The sequence below is a fragment of the Cuculus canorus genome, chromosome 2, assembly GCF_017976375.1.
Source record: "Cuculus canorus isolate bCucCan1 chromosome 2, bCucCan1.pri, whole genome shotgun sequence".
Taxonomy (NCBI): Eukaryota; Metazoa; Chordata; class Aves; order Cuculiformes; family Cuculidae; genus Cuculus; species Cuculus canorus.
In genome coordinates, this window is record NC_071402.1 from 153,604,942 (window position 1) to 153,625,818 (window position 20,877).

Genomic DNA, 20,877 nt, shown 5'->3' on the forward strand with positions numbered 1-20,877 from the left:
AAGACCTTTTGGAGGGAATTCTGTGCATCTACATTCCCACCCTGCTGTTTTTAGTCTTGAGTACAGCAACAGCCACACAGCTGCACCATCCAACACCTCAAAGCGATGCCTTGACATTTGTGCAGGACCAAGTGGAGAGTGCTAGATAGTGATATCTCAAAAAAGTGGGATACACCCACATAGTGTCTTGTGGTGACTGATGCTATCGTGCTCTGTGATGAGTGCTCTCATTGTGGATAAGCTGCATCACAGCGACAGGAGTGAAGTCTGTTCGCTGTGGCACTGCCATGCTCGTAGCACCAGCAGTCCAAAGCAGTCAGTCACTCCTCCTTTGAACCACAGGCACTTTCCAAATTAAGGTTTTTGTCAGTTCAGACATCCAGCTCAATCATTCCTGAATTCTCAGCACCACAGTAATGCTGCGCCACTGGGTCAACTTAAAAGATTTTCCTTTTACAAAGTACATGCTTAAGAACCATGTACCAAGTGTTCCATCCTACAATCCATCCATAACCAAACAGTAACTACTTCTTTGTGATCTTCTGAATATAGACAAGAAGGAATGCTAATATTTTTCAAACGGCATCATGAAGAACAATATTCAAAATCCACACAAGATGCCTGAAAGATTGCAGTCCAAGCAGCAAATAGAAGTCCCTGGAAAATAATGCCTTTGCAATCAAAACATCAGTTTAGGCTTTATTTCAGCAGTGCTATGTGGCTCTCCCAGACAAAAAGAAAAGATAGATCGTTCTACCACACAACACTTTGGTTTTGGCTATTATATGTCAGACTACTTTTCTTTTTTTTTTTTGTGCGTGGGTGTGTTGATCACTGCTTTACCCCAGACAGACAGGAAGCCCTTTTCTGCAGTACCTGATCTAACTCGAACAGAGAGACAGCTGTCTCTTGATGATTCATATGGAATTTATCCTGGCACTATAACTGCCCTTGGCTTTCATCAACCAAACCAGTCACTTGGTCTGAAGATCAAGGAAATTCTCAGTTAAAAATGTCCAATTTCTTTCCTGGCCTGTACTGAATAGTTGGAAAGAAATAGCCACCTCTGGACTGGCCTTCACCTCACTTGGCTTTTGTGCTTTTTTGCAGCGAACTGATAAACATTTGTAACACCACAGGAAGCATGAATTGGCATTTTTCCTACATGCTCACACGGGTTTAATGACCAACTTGGTAACTGAAGTTAGGTAAGTTAGGTAGTTCTAAGAAAATTCTTGAAGCTGGTGATCCAGCATTTACCCAAAGTAACACAGGATTTCAATTAGATATGAGTGCTAGACTCGTAGCTACAAAGGGTACTATGCCACAATTCCCAAAGCAGCAGACATTGATAACACAACTCTCAACATCTCCCTTCAGACTTAATGCGAGTTTGCAGACCAATATGCAACATGCCTCAGTTCACTTGTCTGAGCGAACACTAAGCTGTACACAGTTAAATATGCAAGCAGTTAAACATACAAAGCATTTCAGTTTTGAAAGCAAGTTTGGAAGACAAGCCCAAATCATCTCTTTGATGAAATATGCTCCAACGAAACACAGATCTTTGTTGGTACAAAGTAAGCAAGATTTGGCCCTAACCATCATCATCTCAATAAATCTTTCATTGTAATTTGTCCCACACACATTTTTTGTAGATGATTTCACACTCCAAGGATATTCTCCAGATCAGTGGGTTCTCTGCATTGTGTATCATTACCAACTATTTTTTTTAATTACTGCATATGAGTAAAGTTTCTCTGTCACTACAAAAACGTCATGTCTTTGATCCCAAACAATATAGGAATAAGGTATGAAACAATCATATAATGAACCATCCAAAGGCAAGAGCTACATCAAGGGGTAGACACCTCGCCGTAATCTAGTCCTTCTCATTAGCACTTACACAACACAGCTGTGTTAGAAACAATATATTTTTGATTGAACACAGAATAAATTTCAAGTAACTCCTAATGAAAATAGCCAATAGTACCACTCGCATGTCAACAAATCTAACCTACTTCATTACACAATATTTCCTGCAATCCTTTAAAAAAGCAAATCAACCAACGCATCCCAATATCTCATTTCTTCTACTGTTTTAATAATTTTATCACCAGCACTGAAAACCACTTACCCATTTCAGGAGAGAATTCTACCTCCCCCTTAACTGGTTCCTGGATATGATTTCCAAGAGGATTTCCTATCTTATTCTCTTTCTGTTGCAATTCAGGTATATGAACAGGGCCCCGTGTAAAACGTGGGTAGAATTTTTTTGGAAACGGCCTCTGAGGTTCCAGCCCCTTGACGGGCACATTCCTGAAGGACTGATTCTCTTCACTGAAGTTGAAATAAACAAAGAGCAGAAGCGTCCAGGTCACAGATGTGAAAAGGCACCCATAGCAGAAATAGCGAAGTGTGACACTTCCCATTGTAGACTTAGCATCATTGAGGGCCCATTCTCAATTACCTGAAAGAGAGTGAACACATACATTTTGAGAGCGCTGCCTGCTACCTCATTAAGTCTAGACGTTAGGAAATGCATTCTAAAAGCTGCTCTTCCATTACATTGTTTTGGGAACAAATGTTAAGCACAGACTTCAAGAATGAAATCCATTTTCACTTTTCCATTAAAAAAATTAAACATGACCAGTTTGTACAATCTGTGTAGATAGATACTACTGCTTTAAAACATGAAGCAAGCAATCACTAAGAAACCAGCAACACATGGCAATTAAAAGTAAGAATGACTCATTTTTCTTCATAATAGTTACATGATTATCTCTTCCACAACAATACATTCCTTGTACATAGCACTACTTAACTAAATATAGTACACAAAGAGAACCGATTCTTCACAGAATTCACAGAATGGCTGAGGTTGCAAGGAGGTGACTTCTGGAGGTCACCTTGTCCAATCCCCTTGCTCGAGCAGAACCATCTTGAGCCAGTTGCCCAAGAGTATGTCCAGACATGTTCATTTCTGTAGTTCATTTCCTGTCCTAAAGCACAGAATGAGAGAACACAGACTCAAAAAGCTTCACAGTTCAGTCCCTCTTGCCCAGATTTAAGAGCAGCCATCATGAACATCCCAGAAATTCCAGAAGTCATGGGGGTTCAATTTAGTAACACATAGCACCCAGACAGACACATTTACAGATAGAGATGGGATAGAGAAAGAGCAAAAAGCTCCAAGGTAATTTACCGGATTGCTGCAGGCCTCTGCGGACTCCAGAGGAGGAGATGCCTACCTACAGCTAGAAGGAAGCCCAGAGTTTTACTTTAAGCACCCACTCACTAACACAATTTCCCCAAGCTATACTGAAAATTACTATTGTAAGCAAATCCCTGAAATGAAGAAAATGAAGCTGATCATAACATTTATTTATGGCCCAGGACAATGAAGTAAACTTTCTGGAGTTTCTCAAATCTAAGAAAGGCAAAAACTATACAGTTTTGTTCCCAAAACTGAGAGAAACACTAACTCAAAAAATTACATTTCTCTTATCATTATCTAACCACAAGAAATGGTTTGCATGGTAACAAAGAGTAAGAAAACCATTCAATCAACTTATAATTGGTAAACCGTACATTTTAAAAAAATAAAGTATTGGGGTAGGAGTGAAGGGTTTATGCTGATGCATTTTTCATACTTTTCAAAAAGTCGGAAACTACCAGAAGTCTTCAGGTCAGCCTGGCAAAGAACAAACCACAACATTTATGAGTACAAACGGATTATTCCCTTCTGAATATGGAAACCTGCTAAACAGAGGTAGAAAGCATTCATGATCCCAAAGAAACCTATAAAGATCCCACTTATTTTGGCAATGTAATTCTGAGACCTAAGTGACTTGCATCCAAAAAGAATACAAGTCAAAATTCAAGCTCACATTTCCCAGACTGCAGCAGGTCATTGTCTCCATTACAAAAATAAGATATCCACAAAATAAAATAAAGCAATTAAAATAAACTTTTTAAAAGATAACTTACCCACTATATTTACCATGTCAAACACCTCACTTCCGCAAAGCAACAATCTACGCAGCAGTAAAGCCCAAGGAGCTTAAAAAGGTTTTTAAAAGGGTTTGAATCTCATGCTGACCCTGTGCACACAGATGAATTGTACATTCTGTGAAACAGGCTCTAACACTGTCACACAGAAATCTTACCACTTAACAGTAGGGCCACAAAATCAGTTCAGGGAAATAAATGCTCTGAGGGTAGAAATTATTTTTAAAAAATGCCCGTTCTAGCAGAATGGGTTCACCAGGAGGAGAGGTACTAACCATCAGTCCCCAATGCCTTATTCCCGGTGCAAAACAGTGGTCAATGATCATAGCAAGGCAAATCTAAGCTCAGAAAAAGCATGCAAGGCTGCAAAAGAGCAAGATTAGATACACAGTTATATCCTCCAATTATAATTCTTCTTGCCAGTGTGCAGACAATTTATACCTATTCATTAAAGAAGATCTAGGTGCTTGCCAGGTTTGGAGGTTTTTTGCAGGGATACAACGAGATCATCTGCTGTAAGACTTGTCAAAGCCTAATACACTGTTCCTCCAAACCTGCTGGAGTTGTTTTTTCAATCACTATGGTAACACAGTTGCACAGTTCTAATATCATGCCACATGCACTTACATTTTGGAACAGAACTGTTGTAATAAGACAAAAATTACTGTAACACAGAAGGAACCTTTTCAGTTTAGAGTTGTTTAAGGATAAATCTGCACTGCAGCTTGCACAGGAAAACCAAAGATAACCCTTGCTATCTCAGGTAATAGTGCGTGATGAATTCTTCTCCATTTGCCAGTCATCCTATTTCCCCACCTTCTTGTATCTCTTACCGCTCAGAGCTCCATCTTGCTGCTGTGGCACTTCTAGCTACATTAAAGTTCACTGTGACTGACATCAGGCATACTCAGACTAAAGATGAAGGGATAAATTAGTAATCCCCAGGGTGAAAAGATTGCTGTACATCCCCTTCCCTCTTCAGAAAGCCCTCTGACCAGGCTGAAAGCACACATCTGGTTACTCTTACAATGGCAACAAGTGCAAACCCGAGGGTGATATTATGTCCACACCTCCTCACCAGAGCAAAGCTGCTTCACCACCTTCTCCCCTTCTTGACTGTTTTGCAGTTAGATACAAAGATTGAAACATTGCATTTAAACCAAAGGATAGAACCTCCACTATGCAGAAAACTAGGCCCTTTCAGTAGCTTGTTAATCAACCAAGTCATTTGGTAATACCTTTGGCAATACATTTGCCAGGAAAATACAGACTCACTATTTATTCTCTTTAAGTACCAAATGTTTTGTTAGGCACTTTTGAAGACATAATGGAAAAAAAAATTAAATCCTGCCTATGAAAAGCACATTGAGGCTTATTAGTTTACTTTATTCACCAACAAACATGCATTTGCAGAACTACAGTCCTATGGATTTCAACCGCTTCTACCACTTAAGCAGCCACAGAAGTTACAATCTGCATCATAGCTGTTTTAGGCGGTTTTAGGTTGACCATGACTTCTTACAGATGTGTTTTGGCAAAGAGGCCACAGTAGGTTTTCAACTCCTAAGGAATGCCAGTCCTGCCTGGCACCTACTCTGAGGAACCAGGAGAACCTTTCCAACCCTGTACTTTTATACATACAATCACATCAATACAGCTCGCCTCTCCTCAATATACCATATCACTTCACTCCTTTCAGCATGCAAAAAAACCCCAAGAAACCCACTTAGATACACCTCAGAGTGAGGGAAGAGAGGATACTTCAGGTGATCACAGGGACCCAGGAGGAAATACTCAGTTCAGAGGCAGCCACTGGACCCTTGATTCTTACCTCATCCATCTCTCTCTCTCCATCACCTTCTTCTGCAAGCTGTCTAGACACAGTGCATGAAAGCCTTACCCTGTCCAGACTCCTTCACTCTCCAATCTATGAAGTCTTTCAGGAAACACACCTAGCAAATGTCTGTGACTGCTTATGCATAGTCACAATACCCTGATGGTTGTCTTAAACATCCATCCTTTTCCAGTCAGTTTCTCCAAGCAGGATTCTGAAATTTAAACAAAGCCAAATCATGCTTTTTTTTTCTTTTCCTTCCTATTTTTTTTTTAAATGGTGACAAGCTGTTCCTGAATACAGACAATGCAAAGGATACACCTTTCAAATACACGTATTAGTATCTTTCTCAGCCCAATACACGCTGCATGAGAAAAACAGATTATATATATATATTTTTAACTCAACAGCCCTAAAGCTCTGCTAATGCACGCAGAGCTAGCAGGTTTGAACAGTTAGATAGAAACAATTCAAATCAAAAAAGCAGAATTGCATTATCCAGATAGTGTCAATGAGCTCTAAGAATAATTTTCACCTATACAATGAGTCCAGTCACCACTAAATTGCTAGACAGTATAGTTAAAACCCATTTGTATTTATATGTTCAAATGCTAACAAAAGTACTAATTGCCATTTTTAAAATATATATGATTTAGACATATCAAGAAGAATCGTCTCATAATACAGTTCCTCACTTACTGCTAATCGAGACTGGGCTTGAAAAATCTATGCAGTTTATCTCCTTCATTTCAGAAAGGTAACACAGCTGCCACAAGTAAAGCTTCCAAAACACCTCAAACAACTGTCTTTCCCAACAGCTCATATAGTGAAGAACATCCAGAATTAAGCAAAAACATCTCCTTTCCCTCTGCAGGAGAGGAACTTTCACAGTAAATAATAAAACATAACACCTCGAAGTATTTTACATTCATCCATATACATGACATCCTAGCGACACATGGAGCTTATGGCTGTTTGCATTGCTATGCTTAGGAATCCAGAAATACTTTAACATGATAAGCATAAATCATTCAGGGTGGCAGTGCCTCCTACCACAAGAAATTACACTTAGTTTTCGAGGCAACTGAAGGGACCAAGGAAGGAAAAAAAAAAAAAAAACTGTCTTAGAAGCTTCCCCATCAGCATCAGCTCAAAAGAGACCAAGAAAGGCACAGCATTCTGAGAATTTCTAACCATATATCCTGCCTTTCAGAGTCTCTCTTGTGCTGTGTTGACTGTCTTATATTTACCACCTGGTAGTTTTCAGGCTTTGGCAAAATCTTGGAACTGAGTCCACAGACCCACATGCCACAAATGCTGAGAGTGAAGTATTCCTCTCTAATTTCCAAGAATTCCAGCACAGAAGTCTGTTCCTTGCACAAGCAGTAAATAATTGATTTTTTTTTTTTGTGGGGGGGAATAACTATAAAAGTTAAATATTAGTAACTTGGTAAAAGTCTCTGAAAGCAATACTGCTTTCCATGTTGCACCAGCTTCTTGTAGCATCCTTACAACACCAACATGACATTCCAAACCTTGTAGCATTTACATTAATTTAATAATTAGCCCAACAATGACACAACACTGTGCTCCCCAGAGAGCCTGGGAGAGTTTGTCGTTAGTAATCTGCACAGCTCTAACCAACACCAGCCCAATGTGTTCACCTTCCATATTATTAATGAGAAAAAATGCCAACCATATTTCACAATATTTTGGCTTGAAGAGCAAAAGTAACTATCAGCTCTGTGAGCAGCCACTGCTTAACCACGGACATGTGCTTGGATTAACCTCAGCAGTTTATTAAACACACCGTATGACTAGATTTTTCACAAGCATGCCAAAACTCATATTTGTCAGAGGTCGAAGAGAGGATCGGATTAACCTAAAGATTTTTAAAACAGAAGTAAAAATTATTTCAGAAAACTTTAAGGCCTGCTTGTACTTTTTCCAAGAACAGCTTTTCTTCTTAAAAAAAAAAAAAAAAAAAAAAAAGAACTGCCCATACATTTTGGACCTATATTAAGGGAAGGAACAGATGTGTATAATCATTTTTAAAGAGCACTGTAGTACAAAAAAATACATTAAACTGATTTTATCTTTCTACAGGTAGCATCTTCTATAGGCGCTTTTTATTTAATTTTGTTATTTATTTGGGGGGGGGGACCTCCAGAAGGAAAAGGAACACTACAAACGCAATTTTGTTTCTTTAGCAGCCTTAACTCCACATATTTCTTGGCCTCCAAAATGTTATGGCTACCATCTCTCCTCTTCAAAAACAAGCATTAGGGTGAACAGGCTTTCCTATTTTCTTGTTGAATCCCTAGCAAGCAACATCATTTACAGTGCGATGAACAATGGCTAGATAAGGAAGAATTAGTCCTACAATAATACGGTTACCACACAGAGATGTCATTCACAGTAGCTTCTGCACTTCTAGGAGAATTATTTTTTCCAGGTACTCAGACTGCAACCAGTCTTAAGGGAGAGACACCTTAAGCAGCTTTTGTTTCACACTTCAACACATCACTAGAAGCAACGTCCATTCCACATACATTCAGAACAAAAGCCAGAGATATTTCCAAAGAAAAGCTTAGTGTTTCATGTGTTCGAGTGAGCTCAGCTTAACTTCTTATAAAAAAAAACTCCTACTGGATTGTTTTAGCACAAAACTGGATCTAATTGCCAGTTTTTAATGAAAAAAAAACCATTTTTTTTTTACCATACAGAAGAGATGGGTCATTGTACTTTAGGAATTAAGTGGCTATTTTTGACACTACAGGGCATATAACTAGTCCTGTAAAGACAGGTTGGGTCTATATGAACTTCCCTTGTGACATTTAGCAAGGACAACTGCTAAGTCGTGCCCGTGGGACAGAAAATCCCTGGCTGCTGACACAGCCTAGGGAACAGCTCTGCAGAAAAGGACCTGAGAGTTGTGGCTAAATGCAAGCTAGCAGCATGCCCTTGCAGCAAGGACAGCTGACAGCACACCAGCTTATCAACAGCCAGTTAACTGAGGGATGCAATTCTCCATCCCGCACAGCACCCACCCGTAAGACCACAGGCAGAACACGGTGCCCAGTTTGGGATTTGCTGGTACAAGACAAACACTGATAAACTGGAGTGACTTCAGTGGAAGGCCACGAAGATGGTCATGGCTGGAACACTTGCCCTGTGAGGAGAAGCTTCTTCAGCCTACTGGAGACATGGCTTTGAGAGGTGGCGACCTAATAGCAGCTTGCTTCTCACTACAGGGAGATGGTTATCAGGAAAACAGAACCAGGCTATTTAGTGAGGTGCAAGGTGGGAGAAGGAAAGAGTTAAAAACTAACACAACTCCAATCATAGCAACCTTCATTCACAGGAATGCACTGTGGACCACAGGCTGTCCTCTTGCATAAGATCACCGTTCCCATTCATTTTAATGAGATGACACTATGATCTATTTTTAATTAGCCTCAGTAAGTCACTTCTAAATGCAATTTTAAAAGCTTTGAGAGCCAACAGTTCAGTCATTTCAGCACAGTTATACAAATCAATGTTACACTACCTAAAATAAATCCTTCTGGAATGAACACAAATTTTGATCAACGCTTTACAGAAAAATAATCTTAAAATAGCAGTATCACTCATTATACTATGTAGATAAAGAAAGGCACATACATATTCTGGTCACACCAGTTGTTGAAGATCTACAAAACTATACCATGAGTATTTTAAACCTGAAAGCATAAGTGTTTTAAGAAAAGTTAAAAAAATGGTTGTCTTTATGCCTTTAGGTTTGCACCCCTCACTATTTTACCACTATGAAATTACCCAAATACTCTGCATTTCCAGTTTTGGACTTCAACCCAAGATGTCCATGTATTCCATACTACCATTTTTAAATCTGTGAACTATATATTGAAACACCCCTAGGAAAATAATTTTGCATATAAAACTTTTTGGAATTTCTCAACTCCTGTAAAAAAGCTTTGCTTAGCAGGCTGCCATACCAAATGAATGCAAACATTTTAGCTTTTTTATAACAAAAATGTGAAGTTCCTTTTTTGCCCACCTCTATTTCAAATGTTCCCTTAAAGAAATCTTAAAGTAACTTCTGCAGTTATATCTTTCACTTCTTTGTCAAAACCAAAACATACTAGATTGCTTTTTTCCTAACTGATAAAGGATACCTTTCTCCTCACATACTTCTTTCAAAGTGGTAAGAGCATTTCAGAGGCTCTCATTTAAGGACACAATTTTAAAGGAAAAAAGCAGTCACAAGTTTTAGAAAGAAAAAGTTTCGTAAGAGTCAAGGTCCCATGTTAACAAACAACAGAAAAGAACACCAGGTTTAGCTACAACCAGTGGTACAACACTGCATCAAGAAAAATAACTTAATAGTCCAGTCTGATCAGAGAAAGCAAGTACACTTGGATTAGAAACATGAGCTTACCAAAATCCTAGTGCTCAGTGCTGAGCAAATATGTGCTATATGACAGACAGTTTAATGCCGCTGCACTGTCCTAATTCCCCCTCCAAAAGCTACTGGTTTCCCTCCCGAAGTACAATTATAGGCACAGAATCTTCTTACATATCCCCCTAACAAACATTGCGCCATAGGGCGGCTCTGCTGGATGTTACTTTAAGCCATCTGGCATAAATACATGTCACGCCATTTGCAGAATCCTAAAAACACCTTCTTTTTTGTTCCTAATAAATACTTGAAACAGTGAGATTTTCTTCTCATGAGCAAAACTAGCTCTGTTTTTTCAGAACGCTCATATACTGTTCCCAAAGAAAGGTGAATACATTTTCTAGCCATTCATTCTTCACATACAGCTTGGAAAACAGCAAGATCAAACAATCCACACTGACAACTTCTTTTTCAATGCATCTTTCTTACATTAAAGATCCATATATATAAAGATTAGTTTAACAGCCCTCTAGCACTATATGTAAGCGCAAAATGTAAGAGAGCTTACAAGGTCAACTACACACAAGTAAGCTGCTTACTACCTTTTCTAAATGTTTAAAACCTACTTAGCTGTTCCTTGTGTTTTATGTCTGCAAAGCTCACGAAAATAACAGTAAAAATACAGATGCACGCAAAATAATTAGACAAGACACACTTCTACCTGAACAGCTGAACACTCACCTTCCAGAAGAGTCAGTACTAAAGAAGCAGTGCAAGGTTACATCTACATCGTGAAAACACATTCACTGCAGTAGCAGTTGAATCCAGTTGGTGTCTTCATTCTCAGTGAACAATAAAACACTGAGCCTGAAACTTAACACTTTGTTGCTGAGCACTGCTTGCAGGTTCTAGCTGGGAACGCAGTAACAAACACAAGCTTCTCTAGAACAAGAGGCTCATTTGAATGGGTATTAGGACATGAATGCTGCAAGGCTATTTCTCATTCGACTGCATACACTGCCCAACAGCACTGAACTATTTTTCTGTTTGTTTGGGGTTGTTTCTTTCTTCTATTTTTACCTTTTTTTCAGCTGACACACACTCCATATGGATTCATGCATTTGGAAGTATAAACAAGACTGGCTATTTTACCAACACTCACTAGATAAGCATAATCAGTGTATTTCTAAGACATTTTTCATCATAGTATCAGTGGATTAGACCACAGTAGGGCTAGAGAAAACTATCATTGTGTATACAGTTTGCAATTCTAAAAATTCCTCTACTCCTCATTTCCCAAATCACTAATGATTTTATAAAATTTCCATATTTTGACTGACATTTTCTAGTTCATCTGTTCGTGTTCGAACATTTTCATCAAAAGTGCTTCAGACTTTTTTCTAGGCTTTTATAAGCAAAGTGACAACACATTTTCCAATTCTTAAAGAATAAAATAAAATCAAAATTCAGACTTCATTTGTACAGCCCTCCTGCCAAAAAAGCCGACAGCAAATCTGACAACAAAACAGACCTCACTGAAGTATTTTTGAGCAGTATAGTGAAAGCTGGGGTTGAGTGGTCTCAATTTTAAACCCATGATAATCACTGACAACAAACACTGCATTTTGCACCAGTTTTTCTGCAAACCCCAGTTCTGCAATTAGCTCCGAGCAGACATCAACCATCCACTGGCACATAACTTGGTACTGAAATCAACGGCTGCATACAAAACATGCACCAAACACATTTGCAAAGTCAGACTAGAAACTTCAAAACCTAGAACTTGTATAAAATACAGAACTGCTGCAACTAAGTCACTACCAGTACTGCAGACTTGGAAACACTGTAATGCTGACAATGAGAATGGTATCCTTGCATGGTATCCTAAAGCATCAGATTACAGAACTCACAGACCTTCAAGCTCACTCCATACAAATCACAAAAGACTACTTTGTTTTTCTTTTTCTGTAGGGTTTTCCTTTCCAAAATGCAGAAATTCAAACATTAAAATGCAAGAGAAGTGCCATGTTTGCATCCCAGACATGTTGCATCTACTTACAGATGTCAAAAATTGCCACAGTAAGGGAATGCCAACCCATGAGCTACTCACTGTAGCGCTTCGGTCTGCCTTCACAACTCAGTTTGGTAAGCCCAGGATCAAACACATTTATGAAGCTTGATTAACCAATATTAGACATTATTTGCTTAAAATAAAAGAATTTTATTATATATCAAGAATGCGAGTGAGGTTAAAACAAGTTACAGTTTAAATCCACAAACTACCCATGATAGGAAAATATTTAACAGCATTCTAAATTGCTCAGATTTCTCAACTGCTGTTACGTCTCTCCATGCTATGAAAAGATGGTGTTATCCTAGAGATTGCCTCAATACATCATGTCCTAACAGAGTTTTTCTGCAAGAATGGCTATTGTAAAAAAAAAAAAAAAAAAAAGTAGAATTCAAAGAAACGCTAAAAACGGGCATTGAATTGAACTCAATGTTCACTTGCATTTCTCATGTCCAGAAACAAAGGTCACTTGGAGTTTTTCACTCCAAGATTTAGCACAGAGTCTGCAGTATCCATGCCATTTGGAACAGCAAAATAATGAAACTTTCATTTTTCCCAGTGAGGAATTCTTCCTCAGAAAGATCAAAAAATCCTGCAATCTTATTGCTTTTGGATCCATTTGCTCAACAGAAATTTTAAGAAATTTCTGTGCACAGGTTTATCTATACTTCTCTCATTTTCTCACTAACAGCTCCGGTCATCAATATAAGAGAGGAATCCTAGGGATATACCTTACTATGTGTTCTCTCTTAAGCTCACTGACTGACCCAGGACACCTGCATACTGAGATATCAGATTGAACTGCACGACATTCTCGTTGAACTGTTTGCTCTGCTACAGACTTTTACAAGATGCTCTTCAACTCGCTGACTCATCTCCCCCTTATAAAAGCTGAACGATGTGTTAGGGCAAACACATCAAAGGTTCTGAGGCCACAACAACTGAAGACGATACAAGTATCCTTCATTCTGGGGAATTCATTCAAGCTGGGGTTGTTTAGCCTGGAGAAGAGGAGGCTGAGGGGAGACCTTATTGCTCTCTACAACTACCTGAAAGGAGGCTGTGGAGAGGAGGGAGATGGCCTCTTCTCCCAAGTGACAGGGAACAGGACAAGCGGGAACGGGCTCAAGCTCTGCCAGGGGAGGTTCAGGCTGGACATCAGGAAAAAATTTTTCACAGAAAAAGTCATTGGGCACTGGAACAGGTTGCCCAGGGAGGTGGTTGAGTCACCTTCCCTGGAGGTGATTAAGGGACGGGTGGATGAGGTGCTGAGGGGCATGGTTTAGGGATTGTTAGGAATGGTTTGACTCGATGATCCAGGTGGTCCTTTCCAACCCAGTGATTCTATGAGTCTACGATTCTGCTCCCCTAGCAAGCCTATTTCTAAATTACACTAAAAAACTCTTGTATAGGGAACATTCTCTCTTAAAACAATACAGTATGAGTAACAAAGAGGTACTACTGCTGGTACAACCATACTACAGACGGGGTCAATGAAAACACTTTCACTCACATGTCTAAACTAAGCTACCAATTTAATATATGCTTATCTTGCCAAATATTGTATTTGACAATAGGGTATGGAGTTTTCCAAATATGTAAGTAAACAGATCTGCTATTAGCATTCTTCTGAAAAAAAAGTTTTTGTGATCATCAGCTGTTGGATTAGAACGGTAAGTCACTACCATAAGGAGATTTCACACTGTCTGTAAATAGTTATGCCAAAAATTAATTTTGTCTTTCATTCCCTTCTACATGATCTAAAGACTCAATTCTCTCCTTCTCTGAAGAAATCTCTCTGAGGAAAGAGTTGTGGACCACTCCTTTCCCATCCCCTTTTGGTCACTTTTCTTCCATTTGTCTATTGCCAATGTATCTAATGGGAAAACATACTCAGGATTTTTACATTGAAATTGAGGATGTCACAACAAGACGAACAGTAGATCAAAAATGTATTCCCCATTTCACTAGGAGTCATGCTTTCCAACACACTGCTAGCACAGAAGGTTAATGTGCAATCCAAAACTTAGCCTTCTCTTGCTTCACAGTCCAAGTCTCAGCATCTGCTGTCACGGGAGATAAGATTCACACTAAATGACAAAATTAAGGTATTCCAGGAAACAGAAAGCTAAAGAAAGCACTTCTAGAAAGCTAATTCACCAACAAATACAAGAGGTATTAAAGAGACAGTAACACCATTTGTCTGATTCATAAGGGATCGTGCATTAAAACAGGGACGTTTTGCGCTTCCTGGAAAAGAAACTCTGTTTCAGTTAAGGCTACCTCCAAGGTTTAAATCATCTCATTCAATTCTTGCCTGTACAAGAAAATCTGCATCATTTAGCCAAGCAACACTTGGACATTTTTACATAAACTAAGAGACAGCCTCTATGAACATGCTCCTAACATTAAGTATTTACTTAAATTAGTTTAGCACATCATTACTGATTTACTTCCTCGGCACATAGCAATCATTTACCCTCTTATTAGCAGGCCTCTGCAAGTTTATTAGCTTAACCTGTCAATTTAAAATTTAACTTCTTATACAGTGCTGTGTGTCACAGCTGAAGTCTTAGAAATGACAAAAAGTTACTGCAGGTAAGCAGTCACCTCTCATCAGCTGCTCTGTGACATTACTTCACACACACACTTCTTCCCTCTTGTACAGCAAGAGAAATTATTTTTGTCAAGGTGTCTTGTTCGACGGCAAGTGAGGTTTAGAGCATGCATGCAAACAATGACATAACACAGACAATGAAGTATAATTTGTCAGCCACAGCAAAGCTTCCACCTCAGAAACATGCAGCACCGCTACTGCCATAAGAGAAAGCGACAACAGCTCATCTGAACTTGGAACTGAACTGACATTGAAAGACCTGCCTGTGAGCAGTGTGGAGTAGTGGGGTCTGGACTCCTTCTCAGCGTGCACATCTATTTCTTGCTCATACTAAAAAGCATAAAGCAGGCAGTACGAAGTCCTGAGGTTTCCTGCATTAGGGGTTTCTGACTATAAGTATAAACAGTGGAAAAGTTGACTCATCTCTGAACACCATATTCCAGTTTCAAACATGCCAAGTATCTGGCTGCAAAAAGCCTGGTCTGCCCAAGAAAAGGCTGAGATACCGCACATCACTCTGACAGGCACTTCAATCCATACTCTATATTTCAGTAACAGAATCAGTTATTTAACCTACAGCCTTACCATATTTTCACATCTCAGGCAAGGAGTTCAGAAGTTCATACAACAAAATATCTCAAACTTAGTATAATTGAAGTCAACTTTTGATTGAAACAGTATCAGCAGCTTCCTATTTTCTCCCTTTGCGTTGCAAGATATTTCTAGTTTTTACAGTTTTCAAATAAGGTATTTACACTCATTATTACACAATGCTGACTCACATGAGAAACATGCTAGAGCACAGCTGAAGGATGTGTTGGATACTGTTAACTCTTATGCAAAATAAGCTGAACAAATGCATTTACTCATGCTGCTAAACACTGGTTTAACAGCTGAGGCCCTTGTACTAACAGTACTTTATACATTAACACAGTAGCAGCAACAGCAGATGCATTCATTTCCATAAGCCACCATATGTTTTGAAAGAAGATAAGAATCAAAACAGTTTATCTTCCTCCCACTCTCTAACAGAGATTGAAACACACTCCATCTCTGTAATATTTTTTGAGAACAGAAAAAAAACTAACTTCTGCTCTTGAAATACATGAGCATGCTTCGCTCTTCAACAGCAATTAAGAGAGTTGTATTGCAGCCCCTCTCCAAAATGAATGGTAACTAAAGAAAATTGTTTTTGGGGATACCTGTAACTGCAGTATTGCCTAGCCAGTCAAATGGAACTGTTTAGGAAACTGATAAACTGAACTACCACAGATAGGAATGACTATTTTTTCAAAATGTTACCTTTTCCCTTCAGCTGGAAGCCTCTCCTTACTTCTATGCCTCAGTAATCAACAAACAGCTGCCACACTGCCAAACTCAGTCGCTCAGACCACAGTCTTTTCACAGTACCTTTCAAGGTAATATGACTAATGGAAGAACCACCATCCCTCTGCTCTTTTCACCCACATTCTTGTTGGAAGATCTAAAATCCCCGTTTATATTGTCTGCTTAGACAGTTCTCATTTCATCCGTTTGACCCACAGCTTGCCCTGTAACTGCCATTAAAATTTTTGTTTCTCTAGCTTTTACTATCAGGATGTTTTGCATAAAAAAATTCTCAAAACACTAATACTTCCGCTTTGTTTGCCTTGCTATGGTGTTTCAGGGCTTTCTTCCCCCTAAAAAGCTTGAATCGCACCTACTGTTATTTTATATCAGCATGAAAAATAATGAACAGATTCACTTGCTCTCATAAATTATTGTCACAGAACAGCTTATGAGGAACTCTTTCTAGTTTTACTCCTATGCATAATATTGATTTGCATCTTCTGAGATGGAGTGATTAGCTAGCAGAAGACAGGCAGCAGGCCCTGAAATCTGCAGTTGGACTCCATGCCACATAGCCTGCTGGCTTCCTCATCCAAGACTGAGAGATGAAGGCTCATTAAAGCTGCAGTGTTATTGCTTTCCTTCTCTGCTGCAGAAACGCTTCTAAAACTCTGCAGGAGTTTATCTTGCCCAGAGATGAGGAAAAGCTTATGAACAAGGCATGCAGTTCTTCACAGACAGTTACACTAGGGGAGGCCAATTGCTTGTTAATCAAAAGCCTCTTATCTGGAACCACCTGGACCTTCATGCTGTTCAAAATCAGGCCAAGGAATCCCAGCTTGACTATTTCACACATGCAAAGGGTAGCAGGGCAGAAACATACTGTCAGGAAAAGGTTGGTACCATTCTTTCCTCGCACAGCCTGCACTTAGATCAATTTAAGCTAACCAGAGATGCCTTGGAGCAGTTTCCTATTAAAATGAGATCCATGTGAAAGGGGGCAGGGGGGAGCATATGCTAGATGAGAAAGTATATTTAATGTCCTTACAGACTACTCTTTCTAAGTAAGGACAGAAGGGATCTGATCTTATGTTAAAATACATTTCTCAGGAAAAAAAAAGAAAAGCATATTAGCAGAGAGCTGATGATCCTGCTCACCTGTATAATTACTGTAGTGGCATTGAGAAATTTCATCATTCCTTCAAACAGAAAGCAATTCTCCAAATACATAAAACCAAACAAGTAAAGTGAAGGTCGTTTATAAAGTAGCAACAAAGCTGGGTCATGAGCTATTTTTTTTCCTTTGGAAGAGCAGGGGCTGCACTTTATATCTAGCTGCAGAGTAAAGTTCTTTAAGGTCTACTGCAGCTGCCCTGCAACCGATATTGAAAAGAAGTCAGGATACAGTCTGGCAGGGATGCTGCATTAAAGAGTATTAGTGTTTTAATTAATCTCAACAGCACTTTTAAGGCTGACACCCACGAAGAAGCAAACGAAGGTGAAGCAGCTATCTGGAAAAGCAGTTTCTGAACACAGTGTTTGCTTCCACTCCCACACTACAGCAGGGAAAAGTTTGACCTGCTAAACTCCCTGGTACCAGTAGCACAGAGCTTGTGGTTTCTTGCTCAGCTCTGTCTCTTTTCATGCAACTAAGGGTCCAGACAACCTTTCTTTTGCCTTACAAGTAACTCAGAGACAATTTGCTATCAGTATTTTTCTACTACAGTCTTCCTTACAGGCTTTAACACAAAAAAAAACAAAAAAAAACAAAAAAAAAAAGAAAAATATCACATGGCAATGGAAAGACTAGCCAGGTATAACATGTATTTCCTAAGAGAAAAAGGGAACCTCAATGTTGTAAAGTATATACTAAAAACACAGGAATTAAAAAAGCAGAAATAGTTTAAAAATAAATTTCCCAGTTATAGAGATAAGAAAGTGCTAACACACTACGAGGTCAAACAGCCCTCCAAAAGCTACGCCTGCCCTCGCTCTGCAAATGAATCAATGAAAGGAGCAAGGTGTAGAACTAACACGTATAGATTCGCACATCTTGGGCTGACAAAATTTTGGTCTACCTGCAGGCAGGCTGCTACTGCTGCTCCTTCATAATGCATTTAAAGACTAAAACAAAAATAATTACCTTGTCTTCCACCCTACATAGCACAACCCACGCTGGTGCCCGACGGCTGCCCTCACCCCCCAAACCTGCCCCTCACACTGGTCCCACCCCTTCAGCCTTCTGGGCTGCCCCTCGCACGACCACTGGCCCCATCCTCTCACACCAGTCCCACCCCCTCACTCACCGGGGCTGACCCTCACACCGCTACCGTTCCTGGCTTCCCATCCCCGAGTTTGCTTCTCGTATCGCCACCGAATCCCTCTCCTCACACCGGCCCCTCACCCTCCGGGCTGCCCCTCACCCCGCTGCCCACCCCGCCCCACCCACCTCGGGGCTGCCACTCACACCACTACCGGTTTCATCCCTTTATCCACCGGAGCTGTCCCTCACACCGGTACCGGCCCCATCCCCTCCCACAGATCTCATAGAATCACAGAATCCCTAGGTTGGAAAAGACCTTTGAGATCATCGAGTCCAACCGTACCTGTCCACTACTAAACAATATCCCTAAGCACTTCATCTGTCCGATTTTTAAGTACCTCCAGGGATGAGAAGATCCCCGTGGAAAACCAGTGTGAGTCTGCATAATTACATAGGACAAGACTACAGGGATGCCCCTTGCTCTGGTATTTCCCAGCTTTTTACCTTGATGTTGCCGCTTCACAAAGCAGCTTTATATGTGTGCATTTTACCGCCCACATTCAGCTGGGACATGAGGACTGGGCAGAAGCCCTCTGTCACCTTCCTTCCCCTCCATCCCTCAATCCCCTCATCCCTCCCTTCACCCCCGGGGCTGCCCCTCTCATCGCTACCAGTCCCGTTCCCACTTCTCACATCGATTTCATCCACTCACTCCCGGGTCTGCCCCTCGTACGACCACCGGCCCCATCCTTTCATATCGGTCCCATCCCCTCACCCGACCCCATCCCCTCACCCCGCTGCCTGCTTCATCCAACACCCCCGGTACCGGCCCCATCCTTTCATATCAGTCCCATTCCCTCACACCGGTTCCCGAACTCTCACTCCCCGGTTCTGCCCCTCTCATCGCTACCAGCCCCGTCTCCTCGGCCCCGGGGCTGCCCCTCACCCCGATCTCATTCCTCGCCCCTCGGGGCTGCCCCTCACCCCGCTGCCCGCCCCATCCCACACACCTCGGGGCTGCCACTCGCACTGCCACCGGCCCCGACCCCTCACGTCCACAGCGCTGCCCCTCACACCGCTACCGGTTTCATCCCTTCACCCCCCGGGGCTGCCCCTCACACCGCTACCGGCCCCATCCCCCCACCCCAGCCCCGTCTCCTCAACTCCCGGCACTGCCCCTCACACCGGTCCCGTCTCTCGTTCCCCGCACCGGCTCCATCCTCTCACAGCAGCCCCACCCCCTCACCCCCGGGGCTGCCCCTCGCACTGCTACCAGTCTCGTCTCCACCTCTCACATTGATTTCATCCCCTCACCCCTCCGGTCTGCCCCTCGCACGACCACTGGCCGCATCCTTTCACATCGGTCCCATACCCTCGCACCGGTTCCCGACCTCTCACTCGCCGAGCCTGCCCCTCTCATCGCTACCGTCCCGCTCCCCTCACCCCAGTCTCATCCCTCACCCCTCCGGGCTGCCCCTCGCACCGTCCCCTCCCACCCCGCACTCACCGCGGTGGTGCCATCGCCCCTCTGCCCGCCCCCCTCCAAGTCTCTGCCCGCTGCGGCACCGCCGGCCGCGCGCGCCGCTGGCGCCACGTGACTGCTCCCGCCTCCTCCTCCCACCGCCCCTCCCGTGCCTGCGCGGTCACGTGACGTGGCAGGGCGGGTTCGGCCTGAGAAGATGGCGAGCTCTGGGCGGGGAGAGGGGTGGGGACTCGTGCCTGGGGGCCTTGTGCCGAGGGTGCAGCGCCGGGGAGCTATGGAGGGGGGGACGGGGATTGGGGGTCGGGGGTGTGTGGCGTTCAGCTTCCCTCCATCATAGAATCATAGAACAGTTTGGGTTGGAAGGGATCTCAAAGATTACCCAGTGCCAATCCCCGCCGTGGGCAGGGACATCCCACTGGCTCAGGCTGCCCAAGGCCCACCCAGGCTGGTCATGAACAACTCCAGGGATGGGGCAGCCACAGCTTCCCTGGGCAACCTGGGCCAGTGTCTCACCACTCTCATAGTGAAGAAATACTTCCTAATGTCCAGTCTAAATCTGCCCCACTCCAGTTTATACCCATTGCCCCTCATCCTATCCCCACAAGCCTTTGTGAACAGTCCATCCACAGCTTTCTTGTAGCCCCTTCTTCAGGTACTGGAAGGTAGCTATAAGATCTCCTCTAAGCCTTCTCCAGGCTGACAAACACAACTCTCTCAGCTTGTCCTTGTATGGGAGGTGCTCCAGCCGTCCAATCATCTTTGTAACCTCTTCTGGATCTGTTCCAACAGCTCCATATCCTTACGCTGAGGATTCCAAAAGTGGACACAATACTCCAGATGAGGTCTCACAAGAGAGGAATAGAGGGGCAA

General features: G+C 41.8%; 1 protein-coding gene across 4 annotated transcripts in view; it reads right to left on the reverse strand.

The window, feature by feature from the left end:
- Nucleotides 1-20,165, reverse strand: part of GALNT11 (polypeptide N-acetylgalactosaminyltransferase 11) — a 59,361-nt gene extending 39,196 nt beyond the window's left edge. Inside the window, exons 1-2 of one of the 4 annotated variants that reach the window (XM_054060786.1) lie at nt 20,032-20,164; nt 2,138-2,470 (exon numbers count right to left, since the gene is read on the reverse strand). In XM_054060786.1, coding sequence (XP_053916761.1) covers nt 2,138-2,432 — 295 coding nt within the window. In that variant the 5' untranslated portion in view covers nt 2,433-2,470; nt 20,032-20,164. Of the gene's footprint in view, nt 1-2,137; nt 2,471-10,985; nt 11,128-12,303; nt 12,417-20,031 lie in introns of those variants that run through there. The other 3 variants (XM_054060788.1, XM_054060787.1, XM_054060792.1) reach the window with 3 other exon arrangements.
- Nucleotides 20,166-20,877: the final 712 nt, after the last annotated feature.